The sequence below is a fragment of the Rana temporaria genome, chromosome 1 (assembly GCF_905171775.1).
Source record: "Rana temporaria chromosome 1, aRanTem1.1, whole genome shotgun sequence".
NCBI lineage: Eukaryota > Metazoa > Chordata > Amphibia > Anura > Ranidae > Rana > Rana temporaria.
In genome coordinates, this window is record NC_053489.1 from 230154908 (window position 1) to 230174582 (window position 19675).

Below are 19675 nucleotides of genomic sequence, written 5' to 3' on the forward strand. Positions count from 1 at the left end.
GGGAAACTCAATATGGTCTTTGGGAGTAGCAGAGAAACACTCTGCAGAAGTCCTGACATTGGAAACACAAAAACTGGTAGGACGCTGATAGGTGACTTAGCCCAGTGATTCCTACTTCCAACTGGAATATCACATAATGAGAAAGTTTTCCTTTAAGGGTTGCACCAATACCTATAAAGAGCATTTGCAGGAGTAATATCGTTTGCTTTATTGAAATCTATACAGGGAGATTGGTGCTTGTAACTCCCCCCACCACCGCACCAATCACCCCTTACTGTCCCCTGTGTCCTCCTTCATGTTCTCCTCTGTGTGCTCCTCCGTTCCCCCTTTCTGTGCTCCTCTGATCCTCCTCCAGTTCCCCTCTGTGTCCTCCTCCAGTCCCCCTACGTGTCCTATGTGCTCCTCCTGTCCCCCTCTATGTTCTCCTTGCCCCTCTGGTCCCCCTCTGCCCCCGGGTCTGTCAGGATAGAGAACGGAGGAAGCAGCCGGTAAATTTGTCATTTACCAGCTCCTTCCTTTTCTGAATGCACACTGGTCACTGACTCTATCTATTCATAACTTAGCAGAGTAAAGTTTGTTTACAGTGTCTGAGTTTCTAAACGAATAGGAGCCGCTGTCTCCTGTCCAATTTTTTTTTTAGTGCAGCTGAAGCTGCAGAGAAAAGGACTGGGCGATCTATGTCCTCAGTCCCTTTCTTTGTCTTAAAGGGGAGATGTCAGGGGTCCCTCCCCCCAACAGGGCTTATAAAACAAACAAAAACAATAATAATATAAAAAAAAAGTTGTAATAAATATATAAAAAGAAAAGAGAATTTAAATAAAAAAACACTGACGCGGTTTCCCCCTCTCCAAAAAAAGGAAGCATTGTAAAAAAAAAAAAAAAAAAAAAACATTTTAGAAAATAATTTAAAAAAATGTAAAAAATTAAATTGTAAAAAATAAATAAAATACAAATAAAAAACTACTGACACAGTCCACTGTCAAATGACATAAAAAAATGTATCGGTACTCGATCTTAAAAAAGTGGTATCAAGTGGTATCAAAAAGTGGCAACCCTACTTTAAATGCAGAAAATGAATTTACTATTAAGTACATAAATAATGCACAGTGAGGTAAAGCTAGTTTACTTGCTGTATCTGCTTAAGTATTAAAGTACAGTTTTACCTCTTATAAAGCAGAGCACTCACCATCTGAAGCTTGATTTGGGCACACACTGATTTCCTTCTCACAGCTGCAAAGCTGCTGGCAAAGGTCTTCCTCACACAGCTTATTCTCTGCATGGCTTGCTGAGATTTCCCCTCCATCCCAGCCACAGAGCGACAGATCAGTGGAAACTTAGCCCGAGGCAAAAACAAGTCCTTCAAGTAGTCACTAGCATGCAAATGAGAAAAACCAAATTAGAAGCTTTAACTAGATTACAGCACTATCCTTCCCTTATATAAAAAACAGTGACAGGCTTATACTGAGAGTCTAACAAGCAGTAGGTTTGGAAAATTACATTTTATGGACAAGTAATGATACATAAAACTTTGATATGCATAAGTCATTTCTGTAGGTTTAATAAAATGACCCCACCATCCTATAGTGAATTATAAAGTGACAATATAATAATGTCCAGTCACTTTACCACTGTTCAAGGTAAAACATGTCATTGTTGTACGAGATCAACTCTGAAATTGAATGAATTCATCTCTATTTCACTTGAGTGAGTAGGACAGCATATTTAGTATCCTTTTCCTACACAGTATGCACTAACCAGTCAGTGGTTCTAAAGGCAGACTTTTTTTTCTCTAAATGCAGTCTATGCATTAAGGAAAAAACCTTCTTTGTGCAGCCCCCCTAATACTTACCCTTGCCCCATCTCGACCCAGTTATGTGCATGAGAGCCTCGGCTGAGTGAATACATGTACAATGGAGCTTAGTTTCTTAATGTGACATGCACATCATATTTATATTAATACAACTAATAGCTAAAAACTCTAAAGCCTCGTACACACGGCCGAGGAACTCGACGTGCCAAACACATCGAGTTCCTCGGCCAGTTCAGCACTGAAGCCGCCGAGGAGCTCGGCGGGACGAGAGCTCCCATAGAGCAACAAGGAAATAGAGAACATGTTCTCTATTTCCTCGCCGAGCTCCTCGTCGGCTTCCTCGGCCAAAAGTGTACACACGGCCGGGTTTCTCGGCAGAATTCAGCCAGAAACTCGGTCGGAAGCTGAATTCTGCCGAGGAAACTGGTCGTGTGTACGGGGCCTAATAGTTGATCCTGAACAGGCAGTTGTGTTTTGGACTGACCAGTGGAATGTATAACATAAATTAATATATATATATAATGCATGTTAGCTAGACATAATTAAAGGCCAACTATGACCATCTTTTATTTTATGTTTGGACAGAGTATAGATTGGTTAAATCTCTGTTTTGTTTTTTGACCCAAAAAATGTAAAAATCCAGGTTGCCTTTTTAAAGTTTATTTGCTAGTAGAAACTTGTGAGGGAAGTGGGGTGATTTGGGATACTTCAAAATATTGTTAGCATAGTTATGTCAAGTGGAAACATAACTAGGGTCAAGCAATAGTGTCAGATAGGAATAGGAATGTTCTGGCTAACAAAGTAAGGGATATATACACAGCCCATTGGCGTATTTTGACCTGTGATCCAACGGTAAATAAATGTATTTCTGATAGACTTCACATAGTCTTTAGAAAGGCAAATTCACTATCTGATCTATTGGTCCATAGTGATATACAATGGAAGCCCCCTATAAGAGAAACTGGGATGCAAAGATGTGGCAGATCTGAATACTTTCCCTATATGGCAGAAGGAAATAGGGTGGTCTTGCCCACTGGAAGAACTCTCAGGGGCAATCAAGAGGTGACATTTGACACCATGGGTGTGGTGTATGTAATTTTTTGTACCCGTGGGTCCTTCTATATTGGGAAGTTCATTCGTACAGTCAGGAGATTTCTACAAGACCATATCTTTGAGATTGCCACATCATTTAAAGCTCCCATTGTCTGTCATGTATGTTTACAACATAACAGAGACCCTAAATGTTTAAGCTGTCTCTGTCCCCCAACACCGGGGGGGGGGAGACTTTGATCATGTACTTTTGGAACATGAGGCCAGGTGGATTTGGGAGTTGGAGGCAACAAGCCACCAGGCCTCAATGATAGTTTAAGCTTCTCTCCATTCTTGCCTTGAAAAGGACTTTTTTCCTCTCCTTTTTTTAAATCATTATTAATTTTTCATTTTTTATTATTTCTTTAACCACCTCCCTCCCACGCTATAGCTGAATGACGGCCGCAGCATGGCCCTAATTCCTGGGAGGGCGTAAATAGACGTCCTCCGACGCATTAGCTGCCTGCGCACCCTGCTCTGTGATCACTGAGTCAATGAGACTCGGCTGATCAGAGGAGGGGGCCGATCCCGACCCCTTATCACGTGATCAGCTGTCAGCTGATCATGTGATATAAACAGAAGATCAGTAATCAGCTTTTTTCCCCTCACGCTGACAGCATGAGGGAAAAAAAAAAGCACATCACCGACTTCTCACAAAGGGACACCGGTCCAGAACAGGGAGAGGCACTGCTGCTATTCAATGCCCTCCAGTGCCACCTGGCAGTGCCCACCAGTGCCACCTACAGGTGCATATCAGTGCCACCAACCAGTGCCACCTATCAATGCCCACCAGTAATGCCAACCAGTGCTCATTAGTGCCTCATCATCAGTGCCACCTATAAGTGCTGCCTATCAGTGTCGCCTACCAGTGCCACATATCAGTGCCCAACAGTGCCACCTATCAGTGCCCATCAGTGCCACATATTAGGGTCATTCAGTGCAACACATTAGTGCATTTCAGTGCCCATTAGTGCCTCGTCATCAGTGCCCCCTATCAGTGCTGCCTATCAGTGCCACCTATGTGCCCACTAATGCCACCTATCAGTGTCTATATGTGCAGCCTCATAAGCACACATTAATGAAGGAGAAAAATTGCCTGTTTTCAAAATTTTACAACAAACTATAAAACAGTTTTTTGTTTTTGTTTTCAAAATGTTTGCTCATTTTTGTTTGTTTTTTAACAAAACATAAAAGCCCCAGTAGGGATTAAGTACCACCAAAAGAGAGCTTAAAAATGTCATTTGGGTACAGTGTTGCATGACCGCGCAATTGTCATTCAAAGTGTGAGAGCGCTAAAAGCTGAAAATTGGCCTGAGCAGGAAGGGGGTTTAAGTGCCCAGTAAGCAAGTGGTTAAATAACAAATGGTCAACAATTGAGAATTGTAAGAAATGTTCATATGTCATATTAAAGATTATGACATCTCCTGATTATTGTTTATACTGTTTATGGCAATTGTGGCATGATGGGATTAAGGGAAGTGGCTGTCACAGTGTGGGATAAAATCATCTTTTTTTGCATTCGGGCTAACATTATGCATGCATCATACATACTAGGGGGAGTACAACTGGTGGAATCCATAGTAGAGAAGGATCTGGGGGGTTTGGTAGATCATAAGCTTAATAACGGCATGCAATGCCAAGCTGCGGTTTCCAAAGCGAGCACAATCCTTTCATATAATTTTGCTCCTGTACAAATCATTAGTAAGACCTCATCTGGAATATGCAGTTAAGTTTTGGGCACCAGTTATCAAAAAGGATATTGGAGAACTGGAGAAAGTGTAGAGAAGGGCAACCAAACTGATAAGAGGCATGGAGGAGCTCAGCTATGAGGAACGATTAGAGGAACTGAATTTATTCTCTATTGAGAAGAGGAGATTGAGGGGGGGATATGCTCAACATGTAAAATACATAAGTGTCTCAAGAGGGACAGGAGGGTGTTGTGTGGGGACTGCAGCCGGTAAGGAACCCTTAGCCGATCTTAAAGTGTCTGCTTCTTAGGAAATAGCCAAATCAAGTTATCAATAGCTAGGGGATCACAATCAGCAGCCTCCAAGCTTAACCAAAGAGGTACATCTTTCATTGTATGATACTGACCAATTTGTGTGAGCTGGGCTTGCTTGATAGTATTTTGTAAAGTTCAGTAGGCCTAGGCCCCCCTGCAACTAAAGAACTGGTATAGTGCTTTAGCGGATCCCCATATATATCCATTTATTTGACATTGCAAAATGCGGAAGTAGTGCGGCGGAACCGTAACCTGGAGTACTCAAAACACACAAAAGATTTTGAGCAAGAGGGTCATCATGACTGCCGTCATATGACCCATCCAAGACACATGCAGAGAGGACCAATGAGACATGAGTAAAGTCAAATTTAAAGTTAACATTGCTGTACAATTGGCCTGGTGCAGTGTAGTGTGATGGGATGTCGGCTTGATGCCCAAGTAAGTGAAACTATGAGTGGCCCATTTGAACAGGAAAGCAGATTGGAACTGATTCAAAGCGCAAGGAGCAAGCATGATATTCAGGACTTGGAATTTCTGTTGGTTCACCTCCAGTCCAGAGAAAGAGGTTACGTAAGGCACAGTAAGATATAACAGTATGTCAACGGCGAATAATGAAAGTGTTGATAGCCTGCCACAATACCACGTATATTTGGGATAGAATGTATGAATGTATGAGAGTAGATAGGGGCTTTAGAGCAAGTGCAAAAAGAAGAGGGGATAGGAGGCAACCCTGCCTCATTCCACGCGCTATAGCAAACCAATCTGACCTATAAATTAGATAGTTGATGGCCTCAGGCTCTAAATAGAGGGCAAATTATTTACAGCATTTTTTAAAGTAACTTAACATCCAGTCCAAAGGGAGTCAGGGGCAAGCAGCCTCCCCTCCTCTCAGCTCACAGGTCCCTCAGGAGTCAAAAAGACAGTCTCCTCAGGGGTTCAGACTATTTAAGAGCAACCAGCCACCATCTTAGCACACCTCTCCTACTGATTGACTAGACTCTGCTCAATATTCAGGCTGGTCATTTTAATTCTTCCTCCCTAAGTTACAGGAACCTCTTCTAGAGACAGAGGAAAGCAATCAAACTCTTAAGCCTCGTACACACGCACGGTTTTCTCGGCAACAAAAACTGCTGGCAGAGCTTTCTTGTCGAGAAAACCGTTTGTGTGTACGAGGCTTTGAGGTTTCTTGTCAAGAAAACTGCCCAGAATCTCGACGAGAAAAATAGAGAACCTGCTCTCTATTTTCTCGTTGTGAGATTCTCGGCAGTGTTTTCCTGCCGAGAAACCCAAGCGTGTGTATACTTACTTCTCCATGGAAACCCGCACATGCTCGAAATAACTTCAAGGCATGTGCGGTAGCTTCCAAGGCATAGGTAGGGTGAAGCAAGATGGCGGCAACGGCATCGAATGCGACAAGTGCATGCTCGTCGTAGTCGATGACGTCACCGCGCTCTTGCCATTCAAAAAAATGGCGGTTCTTTTGAATGGTGTGTGTGTACACTCGGCCAGCAAGGGAATCTTGTCAGGAAAAACAACGTGTGTGTACAGGGCGTAATTCTGTGAAGCCCTGAGCAGACCAGACTAAACAACTACAGCACCCCTGATTACAGCAGGAAGCAAAAACTAAATTTACCTAGCAACCTAAAAAGGACGGTTTTACAAATTTTACAAAGTGCTCTTCATAATTATTGAGATATGTGTACTGTATATTCAGGTTGTTCTTGAAAAATGTAGGGCCTCTCACAATGTCAGATACATAAAATTGTTTGAATTGCTAGTACAATGTTCAGACATGATATGGCAAAAGTATAAAAAATCAATGGGAAGCAGTGTTCCAGACATCCCTGAATGCCACGGCAAGCCTGAGAGCAAATGACTGAAAAAACAATTGCAAGAAGATTAGTGTTAATGTGGCTGACATATTGTGCCAGGCTCACATAAAGATGACTCCAAAGCCTTTGATAATCTCCTTCTTTTCTCTCCCACTTCAGGAATTAAAGATGTTACAAAAATAAATGAACAAAATCAAATCGCCTTAACTTATTTCATTGCAGGTTATATTGATTGGAGGTGTAAAGAGCATAATGTTCTGATTACATTTCAACTGCAATTGCATGTACACTCTCTCCCTATAAAGCTATAAATGTCAGCTGACTCAAAGTGAGTTTTAATGAAGATAATAATTTGAGGACTGACAGAATGCAAAATGGGGATATTTTTCTCCCTCTGCCTACAGAACAATGTGTTCTGTTAACCTGTTTATTACCTTATTTTTCTACTCTGTGCACTTATTTTTTAAATAGATATACTGTTACACAAATTGCAGGAAACAGAGTGCATCAGGACAGAAGTGCAGCAGATAAAACTGTATATTTTGAACCTTAGTACTTTGAAAGCGGGATTTTGATGACAGTAGACTGTAATTGGTAAGTACTTGTGTTTAATTTTACTAATAATTTTTATCTGCTTTACACTATGAGTGAAATACTTGTTGGGCAATTGTTTTTCAGGCTATTCTTTGGAAGCTGGGTTGCTGCCTGTTTGCATGCAGATTGACATACTACATAGAAACATAACTGAGAAGCATAGGCGCGTTTTAACCAGCTATTACAACCCATTACCTTGCCTCCCATAATGACACCAGACTGATTTAAGTTGGGATTAGGGCAAGGCCACAGCTTTACTGAACTTACTAACTGTAGCAATATTCAAAATACCACATAACAATGCAAGTCACAGTTATACCTTGAGCATCCATAACCAAACACGGATACTCTACGACAGAGGTCTCCAACCTGTGGAGACAAGTAATGTCAGGGGTACGGCGACGGGGGAGAGAGATGACATCATCTCTCATTGCCCACACCGCTATTCCACCCTTACTTACAGGGCCGCGAAGGCTGCTCTACACAGAGGTGCAGCCGTGACCAGAAGAGAGAGAGTGACGTCATCTCTCACCGCCCGCCCTCACTCTCATCTCTCCCTCGCATGTGTTTCACCTGTAGCTATTTTACTGAGCCAAGGAGAGGCCGACAGCATTGTGCCTGGCTGCAAGTACTCTGCAGCCATGTTAAATGTTAATTTTGGGTGGCAGCCAGGTAACTGTGGCAATCTCCATGATGCTAGCAGGCAGCGTGGCAAGTGACATCCTCATCTGGTGGCAGATACTGTATAGTGGCAAGTGACATCCTCATCGGTGGCAAATGACATCCTTATCTGGTGGCAAGTAACAACCTCATCTGGTGGTAGGCATAGTGGCAAGCGACATCCTCATCTGGTGGCAGATATAGTGGCAATTGACATCCTTATCTGGTGGCAAGTAACAACCTCATCTGGTGGCAGGCATAGTGGCAAGTGACATCCTCATCTGGTGGCAGGCATAGTGGCAAGTGACATCCTCATCTGGTGGCAAATATAGTGGCAAGTGACATCCTCATCTGGTGGCAGACATAGTGGCAATTGACATCCTCATTTGGTGGCAGACATAGTGGCAAGTGACATCCTCATCTGGTTGCAGACATAGTGGCAAGTGACATCCTCATCTGGTGGTAGGCATAGTGGCAAGTCACATCCTCATCTGGTGGCAGACATAGTGGCAAGTGACATCCTCATCTGGTGGCAGACATAGTGGCAAGTGACATCCTCATCTGGTGGTAGGCATAGTGGCAAGTGACATCCTCATCTGGTGGTAGGCATAGTGGCAAGTGACATCCTCATCTGGTGGCAGACATAGTGGCAAGTGACATCCTAATCTGGTGGCAGGCAAAGTGGCAAGTGACATCCTCATCTGGTGGTAGGCAAAGTGGCAAGTGACATCCTCATCTGGTGGCAGACATAGTGGCAAGTCACATCCTCATCTGGTGGCAGGTGACGTGGCAAGTGACATCCTCTACTGGTGGCAGACCTAGTGGCAAGGGACATCCTCATCTGGTGGCAGGTGACGTGGCAAGTGATGGTTGCAAGTGACACTCTCAAGGCTCCCACTGATTCTGCATTATGGTGAGTTGAACTATTTCATTTTATATTACAATGTAATAATAAGAAATAATGTGTTTCAATCTTCCTGACACCATAATTACCTTGGTGCCGGGATGATTGAAGCACTAACTCCAACAATTTACTTGCACACAGCCGGTCCCCGGTGCCAAAAAGGTTGGGGACCGCTGCTCTAAGAGTCCTGTCTCCACCATCAGTACGAGACAGGCATTAATCACTTGCCGACCAGCTGCCGTCATTATACTGCAGCAGGTTGGCACCATTGCGCGAATTGCCGTAGCTCGGTTCGTGCAGTAGATACGGTGGGCACCCGTGGTGCATCACTGGAGCCAATGGGTATGACCAGTGTCCGTGATGTCTGCTGGCCACTCGCGATCGCTCCACAGAGCCAGAAGGGAATCTGTCAATGTAAACAAACAGATCCCCATTCTGACAGAGAGAGTCTGTCTGTTCCTAGTGATCAGGGACAGCGATCTCTCTCCTCCTCCAGTCAGTACACACCCCCCACAATTAGAAACACCTCCCAGGGAACACAATTAACCCCTTGATCGCCACTAGTGTTAACCCCTTCCCTGCCAGTGTCATTTATACTGTAATCAGTGCATTTTTTATAGCATTTTTATAGCACCGATCGCTGTATAAATGTCACTGGTCCCAAAAAAGTGACTACTCTTTGGTAATTTTTAGGTGCTACATTGATACACCATGCATTTATACAAAATGAGTTGACCGAGATGGTATGTGTCCACTTAACTATGGTCTTTATGGTCTGAAAGTGAAAAATTGGTGTAGTATCAAGATTCAAATATCTTTACTTACATTTTAGACTGCTTCAAAACCTGGATGGCATTCTCTGCTGACAGGTTCAATTTGGCTTTATTGATCCAACTAGTAGCATCATATCGAACAGGATCTTTGCAAAGCTGGTGGAGGATCTCAAATTGAAGAGGCTGTTCACACTTACGTATGGGTCCATCATCTAGAATTAAATGTCACTTGCAGTTAGTGGAATAATGGTTAAAAATGATTTCTCTAGTTATGATGCAATATAATCAGGGCTTTTTTTCAGGAGGAACTTGGGGGAACTGAGTTCCACCACCTTTGGCTCAGACCCTTTGGTGCCCGCTCACCACAATCACTTGTAAACACAGAAGTCTGGTTCCTGTGTTTACAAGTGACAGCTCTGCACTCTGTGTGTAACCCCCCTGAACTCTGCACTCTGTATGTAATGCAATTCTGGTATTTAATGCCCCTTTAAGACCCTTCTACTGTTTGTGAAATCTGAACGGGGTCGTGGTTGAGTTCCTGCACCTATTTTCTGAGAAAAAAAGCTCTGAATATAATATATCTATTGACAATATCCTGGATAGAACATTTATGATTTTTGCCTCTGCTGATCTACGTTACTACCTTTAAAATTGTAATAAATAAAAATACATTCATATTGATTATCATGAGACTGTGTACAACATCACTTGTGATACATTTTTTCATGAAACATTTATTTAGGATAAACGGGCCAGATCCACCAAAGGGATACTACGGCGTATCTACTGATACGCCGTCGTATCCCTGTTTCTATCTTTGGAACTGATCCACAGAATCAGTTTCCAAAAGATAGGGAGAAGATCCGACATGTGTAAGGGACTTACACTGTCGGATCTTAGGATGCAGTACCGCATCCGCCGCTGGGGGCATTTCGAGTCGAAATGCCGCTTTGGGTATGCAAATTAGCAGCTTTTACGCTTCGTTTTTCCTCCGTAAGTATTAGTTTGCAATCGTAAAATTAGGGCTGCTTTTACAAGGCCTAAACTGTTTAGGCCTTGTAAAAGTAGACCCTTCTATCCCGCGTCGCCGTCTTTTTTTTTTCAAATTTTTTTTTGTCCCGCCGCAACTCAGATTTTTTTTTTTACGCCCGTCGCGATTCTCAAAACCCGGCGCAACGTAAAACCATGCTAAGCACATCGGGAAAATGACGTCGTGAGCATGCGCAGTACGGCCGGCGCGGGAGCGCGCCTAATTTAAATGGGACTCGCCTCATTTGAATAGGAACGCCTTGCGCCGGCCGGATTTAAGTTACACAGCCGAAAATTTCTAGGTAAGTGCTTTGTGGATCGGGCACTTAGGTAGAAATTTTCCGGCCGTGTAACTTAAATTGAAAAAGTTACGTTGCGCCGGGTTTTTGTGGATCTGGCCCAACCATTTTAATTATTTGATTTATTGATATTGTAGATCATTAATAGGTTAGCTCTTTGCTTTGCTGGAAATACATGGCAGCAGTATTTCTTACCTTGTCTATCTTCACTTTTGACTTCATAATATGAACAAAGACGGTTGAGAACATTAGCATCATTGGAGCCCTGGATTAGAACTTCTTCATCAAGAATCCAAAGAAGGCCCTTTTTCTCTTCCATCTGATTGCTGGCTTGCACATTTATCTGTTACAAAAAAAAAAAAAAAATGTATGAAAACGGTTTTGTTCAGAAAGTAGAAGGGGAACAAAAAGGCCAAGAAACAAAGCTGGTAAAAGGTTTTGTCTGTTTGGTTGTGTTCTATATTTAAACTGATCAGTTTCTCTTGTTATTTAGATGCTTAAATGGCTCAAAATGTGTGACATTGTGGACCTTGGCATACCAGTCCTGTGCATGAACAGCTGCTTCTCTGAGAGTTTGCAAGTTTATATTTGTAGCTTTAGGAAAGTATTTTATCCATATCAGCATCTCTCATACCATTATCTTTTGGTCTTCAACCTTTTTCAGTATCAAAATCTTTGCAGCCTGTTTAGCCTGTAATTTACAAGTGCAAAATATTGGTGACTTAGTTTCAGCACCTAAAATTCCAGTGATCAATCCGGTTGTATTTTGTTGAGTTGTTCTTCATGCCACCCAAAGAGCTGTCAACAGTTTTCCAAATGACTCCAGTTTAAAAAAAAAAATAAGTTTTCTGGTGCTTGGCCTTTCTGAATATCTCTTAGCTATGTGTGTTATACTTTACAATTGGGAAAATTGTAGCTCTGAGTATGCAAACCTTTACTTAGAATTCTTCACTATATTATTACAAGATATGCCATTCCTCACAGAATAGATGAGCATTCTATTTTCGTGATTGCTGTTACCAGTTTCATGGTTTTTGCAGACCAAAAAATAACATCCATCCATTTTCACAGAGTTGGCAAAACAAGTTGCCATAATATTAATGATTTCATGATTAACAGCGAGACAGCTTTTTTTATTTGTTCCTTTTACTCAGTACAGGCTCGATATATCCTATTCAATTTTTAGGAATCAGAATGATATTGTCCACATATCTGAGGGTGTTTATAATCTATTACTAACTTTAATTCTAATACTGTATATGTTTTGACATACATTAAATAAATATGGAAATAATTTTATACCCATCAATTACTCATAGCTAAGTGCACAAGAGCAACACATGTGTTTATAAGGACAAGTAAAAAACCCTTCCACCAATCAAAGCTTAAAGTGGGGGTTCCGCGGTTTAACAATTTTTAGCTGTTAGGTTCAATGCATAGTAAAACATATTACAAATTCACACTCACTTGCTTACCGATTCAAATCGTATTGCCTCGTTTTCTGTCCTAAAGAAGAACTTTTTAAATAACATCCAGACGTTCTCCATCTTGCTTGTGGGCATTGTGAAGCCCACAAGCAAAGACTTCCTGGATGCGGTGATGCAAGCCTCCCATGATGCACTGAATTATCTTGCGCATGCGCCGTCAACACATCCACATTACAATGACAATATGTGACGTCGTGTAAGCTACACGCCCCGTTGTTAGTGTATTAGATTGCTGCTATCAAAAAAAAAACAATGCTACTTCTTTCAGGTACAGACTGAATTTACACAGAACAATGACACCTGTGTTCCCTTACTTAAAATGGCGACTTAGTATCTGCCCTCGTCACATGACCCGCTTGCCGAGTCATGTGACCCGCGGGATTACAGTATAGATCGTCTCCTGGGAGTCTCAACACACCACTCCCAGGAGACATTGCGCACAGCCGAAATCTAACGACACGCCCACTCCCACGGGGAATGAAACCCGGAAGCCACATTGAATCCACAATTATAAAGGTAAACATTGACCTACGAAAAAAAAAAAAAAATGGATCGCACATATATGTATGCTGCTGCTATGAGTCAGACAAACTTCATATTTAGGGTGAACCTCCGCTTTAAAACTGAACATAAATAAATTAAACACATGATTGGATCTTGTTATTTCCACAGATAGGGTGCACCTGTTTGGAAGGCAAATCAGAACAGAAACCTACTTTGTAAAAAAGGTCATAGTAAGCCAAAAAGAAAAAAAACCTACAAACATATATGGTTTCTGCTGTGACAATTGTCCCAAAGAAGGCACACACCCAACATGGAATAAAACAACAATACAGTAACAAAGTTTATGAATGCAAAATATGTGAACTATATATATTGTGATAGTGAATAACATATGAATATAAATGTGAATATAAGATGCCTGCCTTTACATGCACATTGTGATGGATCTCAGATACCCCTGCTGGGCACCTCCACCAGACCTGTGCCTCCTGTCCTCCAAACGCACCCGCAGCCAGTAGACTCGCCATAACCAGCCCTTAACCCCCCCAAACCACACAGGTGTTGAGGGTTAAACATACAGAACATAAAATTGTTTATTAAATACAAAACATACACATTCAAACACAATTAGGAACACTCCCCTTAGCCTTGTCATAGAGGGGGTAGGGGACAAGAAGAACCAATGGGAACTAAACACATGTACATTGAAACAGAAACTTCAGTTGAAACACATAAAGGGATTATGATAAGCAGACAGCTCCTCCCTTAGACATCCCCTGCTGGGATGTGTCTCCAAACCTTTTGTCTACATTCCATGACCTAACATAATTAAAACAATAACAAGAGGGGGGATGGGATGCAGCTGATATAGGAACCTTCATTACATTATACCAACGCCATTTTGTCCCCAGGTCTCGTAGCTCCATGCTTTGGGAATACCGCCATCTTGTATATGCCTTTATCAGCTAAAAGTACATTGTTTGTGGAATAAAAGTATATATTTAGCCCAGCCTGGCCAATAGGTTTAGGTAGCCAGAAATGACTCCACGAGCACAGCCACAGATACCGTGGACACAAATGTCTGGAGGTGGCGTCTTCTCCAGGTGGTGGGAGACAGCAAATAGCCCTCCAAACCTCCCGTTCTCTGCTGGGCCATAGTCTGTGGATAGGAGGCCAGCCCACAGCTCCCTCCAAAACACACAGTGACAGTGGGTTCTGTCACACACATGAATTTTAATTGCATCCGTCTTAGTCCGTAGGGTTCAATATTGAGTTGACCCACCCTTTGCAGCAATAACAACTTCAAGTCTTCTGGGAAGGCGGTCCACAAGGTTTAGGAGTGTGTCTATGAGAATATTGGACCATTCTTCCAGAAGTGCATTTATGAAGTCAGGCACTGATTGTATGAGAAGGCCTGGCTCGCAGTCTCTGCTCTAATTCATCCCAAAGGTGTTCTATCAGGTTGAGGTCAGGCCAGTCATATTCTTCCACCCAAAACTCATCCATTCCTTTATGGACATTGCTTTGTGCACTGGTCCAAATCATTTGGTGGAGGGGGATTATGGTGTGGGGTTGTTTTCAAGGGGTTGGCCTTGGAACCTTAGTTTCAGTGCAGGGAATTCTTAAGGCATCATCATACCAAGACATTTGGGACACTTTTAACCTCCCAACTTCAAACTCACTCATTTATGTTTTTATGGACCTTGTTTGTGCACTGGTGCACAGTCATGTTGGAACAGGAAGGGGCCATACCCAAACTGTTCCCACACAGTTAGGAGCATGAACATTTCAAAAATGTCTTGGTATGCAGATGCCTTAAGAGTTCCCTTCACTGGAACTAATGAGCCAAACCCAACCCCTGAAAAAAAAAACACTCCATAATCCCCCAACCAAATGATTTGGACCAGTGCACAAAGCAAGGTCCTTAAAGACATGGATGAGCGAGTTAGGGGTGGAGGAACTTGACTGGGCTGCACAGAGTCCTGAACTCAACGCGATAGAACACCTTTGGGATGAATTAGAAAGCAGACTGCAAGCCAGGCCTTCTTGTCCACATCGGTGTACGACCTCACAGATGCGCTTCTAGAAGAATGGTCAAACATTCCCAAAGACAAACTTCTAAACCTTGTAGACAGCATTCCCAGAGGAGCTGAAGCTGTTATTGCTGCAAAGCGTGAGCCAACTCAATACTGAACCCAACGGACTAAGACTAGGATGCCTATAAAGTTCATGTGCATGTAAAAGCAGGCATCTTAAATACTTTTGGTAATATTGTGTACTATAGATTGCACAGGACACAATTGGGTAAACCTAGTGTCTCAATCCCCTTAAGGGCAAGGCCACAGCTTTTTACAACAACCTCAGACTCTTCTCTAGCTTGAGGGATCTTGAGCACTATTAGCTGGATTCAAATAGACCGCCAAATCTTTGCGGCGGCGTAGCGTATCGTATTTACACTATGCCACCGTAAGTTAGCTAGGCAAGTACTGTATTCACAAAGTACTTGCCTGCTAAGTTACGGCGGCGTAGCGTAAATGCGGCCGGGATAAGCGCGCCTAATTCAAATTAGGCTGAGGGGGCGTGTTTTATGTTAATGGGGGTGACCTGACGTGATTGACGTTTTTTACGAACTGCGCATGCGCCGTCCGTGTACATATCCCAGTGTGCATTGCGACAAAGTACGCCGCAAGGACGTATTGGTTTCGACGTGGACGTAAATTACGTCCAGCCCTGTTCACGGACGACTTACGCAAACGACGTAACATTTTCAAATTTTGACGCGGGAACGACGGCCATACTAAATATTACTAGTCCAGCTATTTGATGGAATAACTTTACGCCTGAAACTGCCTTACGTAAATGGCGTATCTTTACTGCGTTCGTGAATAGGCGTATCTAGTGATTTCCATATTCTACGCCGAGCGCAATGGAAGCGCCACCTAGCGGCCAGCCTAAATATTGCACCCCAAGATACGACGGCGCAAGCCGTCGTATCTTAGATAGGTTTAAGTGTATCTCAGTTTGAGAATACACTTAAACTTAGGTTGGCGCAGATTCCGAGTTAGGTCGGCGTATCTACTGATACGCCGGCCTAACTCTATCTGAATCCACCTATATGTTGCTTATGCATAAAAATACAGTAAGCATAGTTGGTAATATCTACATGGTACAGAGCCTGCTCAGTCACTAGACTTTCAAGAGACTTGCTTAGAACTGAAGTCTTTTAGCAGGAAATGGGCCATTTTTATTTGAATGGCTATATGATGTATTGTGTTAATAGCTCTCCCATAACATTTGCATATGGGGAAGAGAAAACCTATATAACAGTAGCAATTATACACTGCAGTTCATATTTCATGCAGTATGTAGCACAGGTATTCTAATAAAGCTCTAGTTCTAACAAGAGTTTTTCTTTTTATCTTTTCATAGAATATGTTTGTATTAATGTTTGTGAAAAAAAGCAAACATGAAAAATGTATGAGAAAGGAAATGTATCTTCATGTGCCAATAACACTAAATTGTGATATATAATTCAAGTCATTTTACAGAGCGAAGCTGAAAGTTTTCATAAACTGATTTATGTCAAAGAGGTTTTAATGAAATAACAGTCATAGATAAATACATCAACGCTTCAGAAGATTACCAGAACAAAAATGTTTTAAATCAATCTGGGGAGCAATAATCATAGTTCCACTTTTGGCAAATAACATATAGTAGATCCGTGTGCTGCACATCAAAGTTACATAAATGTCACGTTCTAGGTACTGGTGAGGGTCATTTGAAATACATACTGTAACTGGAAAATCTTCTCATCAATTCTTTTATATAATACACAATTTTCATTATAGACTGATTGGTCTTTAAAAAAAGGGACTGGCACCTTGCCCATGCAATGATCTGACACCCTCATTCACGCCTTGCTTGTACTTCCTCGCAGCTCCTTGCTCTTCTGAAGCTGGTGCTGATATTGACTGTGCTGTTGACCAGGGGGGAGCTGTGACATCCTTCTCCTGGTTATACAACAGTGCTCTGGCTTTACATCTGGTTTCCTGCTGCGCATGTGAAATCGCTTATCAAATCAAAATCCATGTATTTCAATCGTCCACGTTCTAATTGGTGCGACTCAAGTCGCAGCAACTCCAAAAAAGGTTGATGTACTACCTTAGATAAATGGGGCTCATATCATCACAGAGTGGTACTGTGGATATGCTAAAAAGTACACAATGCCACGTCCCGAAATAATAGATTGTTAAAAATTGGTAAGTTTGGCAGATGGACTTTGTAGGTTGAGTAGATAAATCTATGTTTTATTAAAAAAGGATTAACAAAACAAAACAAAGAATTACATTCAGAACTATTCATAAAGACATAAACCTCAGAATAAAAGTAACACACCATAGAAAAAAGAAAAAATACTGCGCTATCTAGTAAACTGAAAAGCCGCTAACACAGCAAATGAGATCAAAAAGTTGCTAATAAAACATGTGTAGAAAAGTGTAGCGCTAACAATGAAACAATTAGTGATAAACAATTGTAAAAGATAACGTGCAACACCACGTGAATTAATGGTATATTAAAGTCCATATATTAATGACTGAATCGGTGAATCCTTCTCAAATGAATGGAAAACGCACACATAATCCAATGCTTAAAAAATGTGAAGAGTCCACCACCACTTATGACAAGGGGCTTACCGGATCGATTGGACCCAGACAGGCATATACCTACTAGGCCAATCAAACTTTGTTAAAGATGATACGCTGAAGAGGGTACACCATACACGTCATGCGATTCGGTATCAATGAAGAAAACCTCAGGCAAATGGTATGAAAATGGTTTTCAGCAAGCAGCGACGTTCACACGGAGGGTATATCAGTAATCCAACCGATAAGTATGAAAAAGAAAAAGCAGGGCGCACATAGCATAATTCTTTTCTGCCCCTGCTCCAAGGATGGCCGGCACCGCGGCGCAGCGGAAGTCGGGACTCGCGGGAGGTCGGGACTCAGGACGGGCGGCGGCAACCGAGGCCTGGAGGGGAGGAGGAGGAGGTCTTGGTCTGTGCCGCTAACGGTGAGTGACTCACTTGCCTGTTACGCTGCAGCTCTCTCTTGCTGCAGAGAGAGCAGCAGCGTAACAGGCAAGTGAGTCACTCACCGTTAGCGGCACAGACCAAGACCTCCTCCTCCTCCCCTCCAGGCCTCGGTTGCCGCCGCCCGTCCTGAGTCCCGACCTCCCGCGAGTCCCGACTTCCGCTGCGCCGCGGCGCCGGCCATCCTTGGAGCAGGGGCAGAAAAGAATTATGCTATGTGCGCCCTGCTTTTTCTTTTTCATACTTATCGGTTGGATTACTGATATACCCTCCGTGTGAACGTCGCTGCTTGCTGAAAACCATTTTCATACCATTTGCCTGAGGTTTTCTTCATTGATACCGAATCGCATGACGTGTATGGTGTACCCTCTTCAGCGTATCATCTTTAACAAAGTTTGATTGGCCTAGTAGGTATATGCCTGTCTGGGTCCAATCGATCCGGTAAGCCCCTTGTCATAAGTGGTGGTGGACTCTTCACATTTTTTAAGCATTGGATTATGTGTGCGTTTTCCATTCATTTGAGAAGGATTCACCGATTCAGTCATTAATATATGGACTTTAATATACCATTAATTCACGTGGTGTTGCACGTTATCTTTTACAATTGTTTATCACTAATTGTTTCATTGTTAGCGCTACACTTTTCTACACATAAAAGTAACACACCACCTAGAAAAAACATATACAAAAAATTATAGTATACTGAAGACAAGGACACAAGGTCACTTCCTGTGATAAAGTATACTAATGAGGAGGTTATTATCAAGGGGGGTGTGTCGCATACTGCTTAACTCATTGTACTACCTTGTTCTGACTTCGGTGCGCCTTGTTCTCCCATGGTTTTCACCAGTCGCATGACATTGCATCACAAATCGCATTGCAAAGTCGCACTGTAAAACGCGTGACTTTGGGGTTCGCAATAGTGGAAACCTATTTTTAGACTCTGCTCACACCTAGGTGTTTTGTTTTCAGGCAGAAAGTCCAGCTATTTTGTACAGGTCAAAAGGTCACCAATGTAAAAAGCAGAAAACGCCTGTAATCTGCCAAAAAAAGAAACTCCTGTACTTTTTTGAGCTTCAGGAATTTTGTTTCAGATGTCAAAACGCTCAGATGTGAACAGAAGCCATTAAAATGAATAGGATTTGTCTTATTGGACCTTTTTAAAGCTGAGAAGTATAGCAGAAAATGCGCAAAAACCCCAAGGTGTTAACAGAGTCTTTTCAAGTGGGGCGTGAACATTTTTAGATCTTTTTGGTGCGCCGCAAGACAAAAAAGTTTGAGAAAAACAGTTATGACGCGTACACACGATCATTTTTCAGCATGTAAAAAACTACGTTTTTTTAAGCCTCTAGAAAAAACGAAGTTTTTCCAACTTCATCATTAAAACGACGTTGCCTGCACACGATCGTTTAAAAAAAATGCATACAACGGGACTATAAAGGGGAAGTTCCATTCGGATGACACCACCCTTTGGGCTGCTTTAGCTGATTTCATGTTAGTAAAAGACGATTTCCGCTTTTCTGTCTGTTACAGCGTAATGAATGTGCTTACGAACGGTAGTTTTACCAGAACGAGCGCTTCCGTCTCATAACTTGCTTCTGAG

The 19675-nt window shown here is 42.3% G+C and overlaps 1 protein-coding gene across 1 annotated transcript in view; it reads right to left on the reverse strand.

The window, feature by feature from the left end:
• Window positions 1–19675, reverse strand: part of MYO18B (myosin XVIIIB) — a 764821-nt gene that overhangs the window by 447665 nt on the left and 297481 nt on the right. The window contains 3 exon segments of the mRNA XM_040358554.1: window positions 1187–1370; window positions 9717–9876; window positions 11188–11335. Coding sequence (XP_040214488.1) covers window positions 1187–1370; window positions 9717–9876; window positions 11188–11335 — 492 coding nt within the window.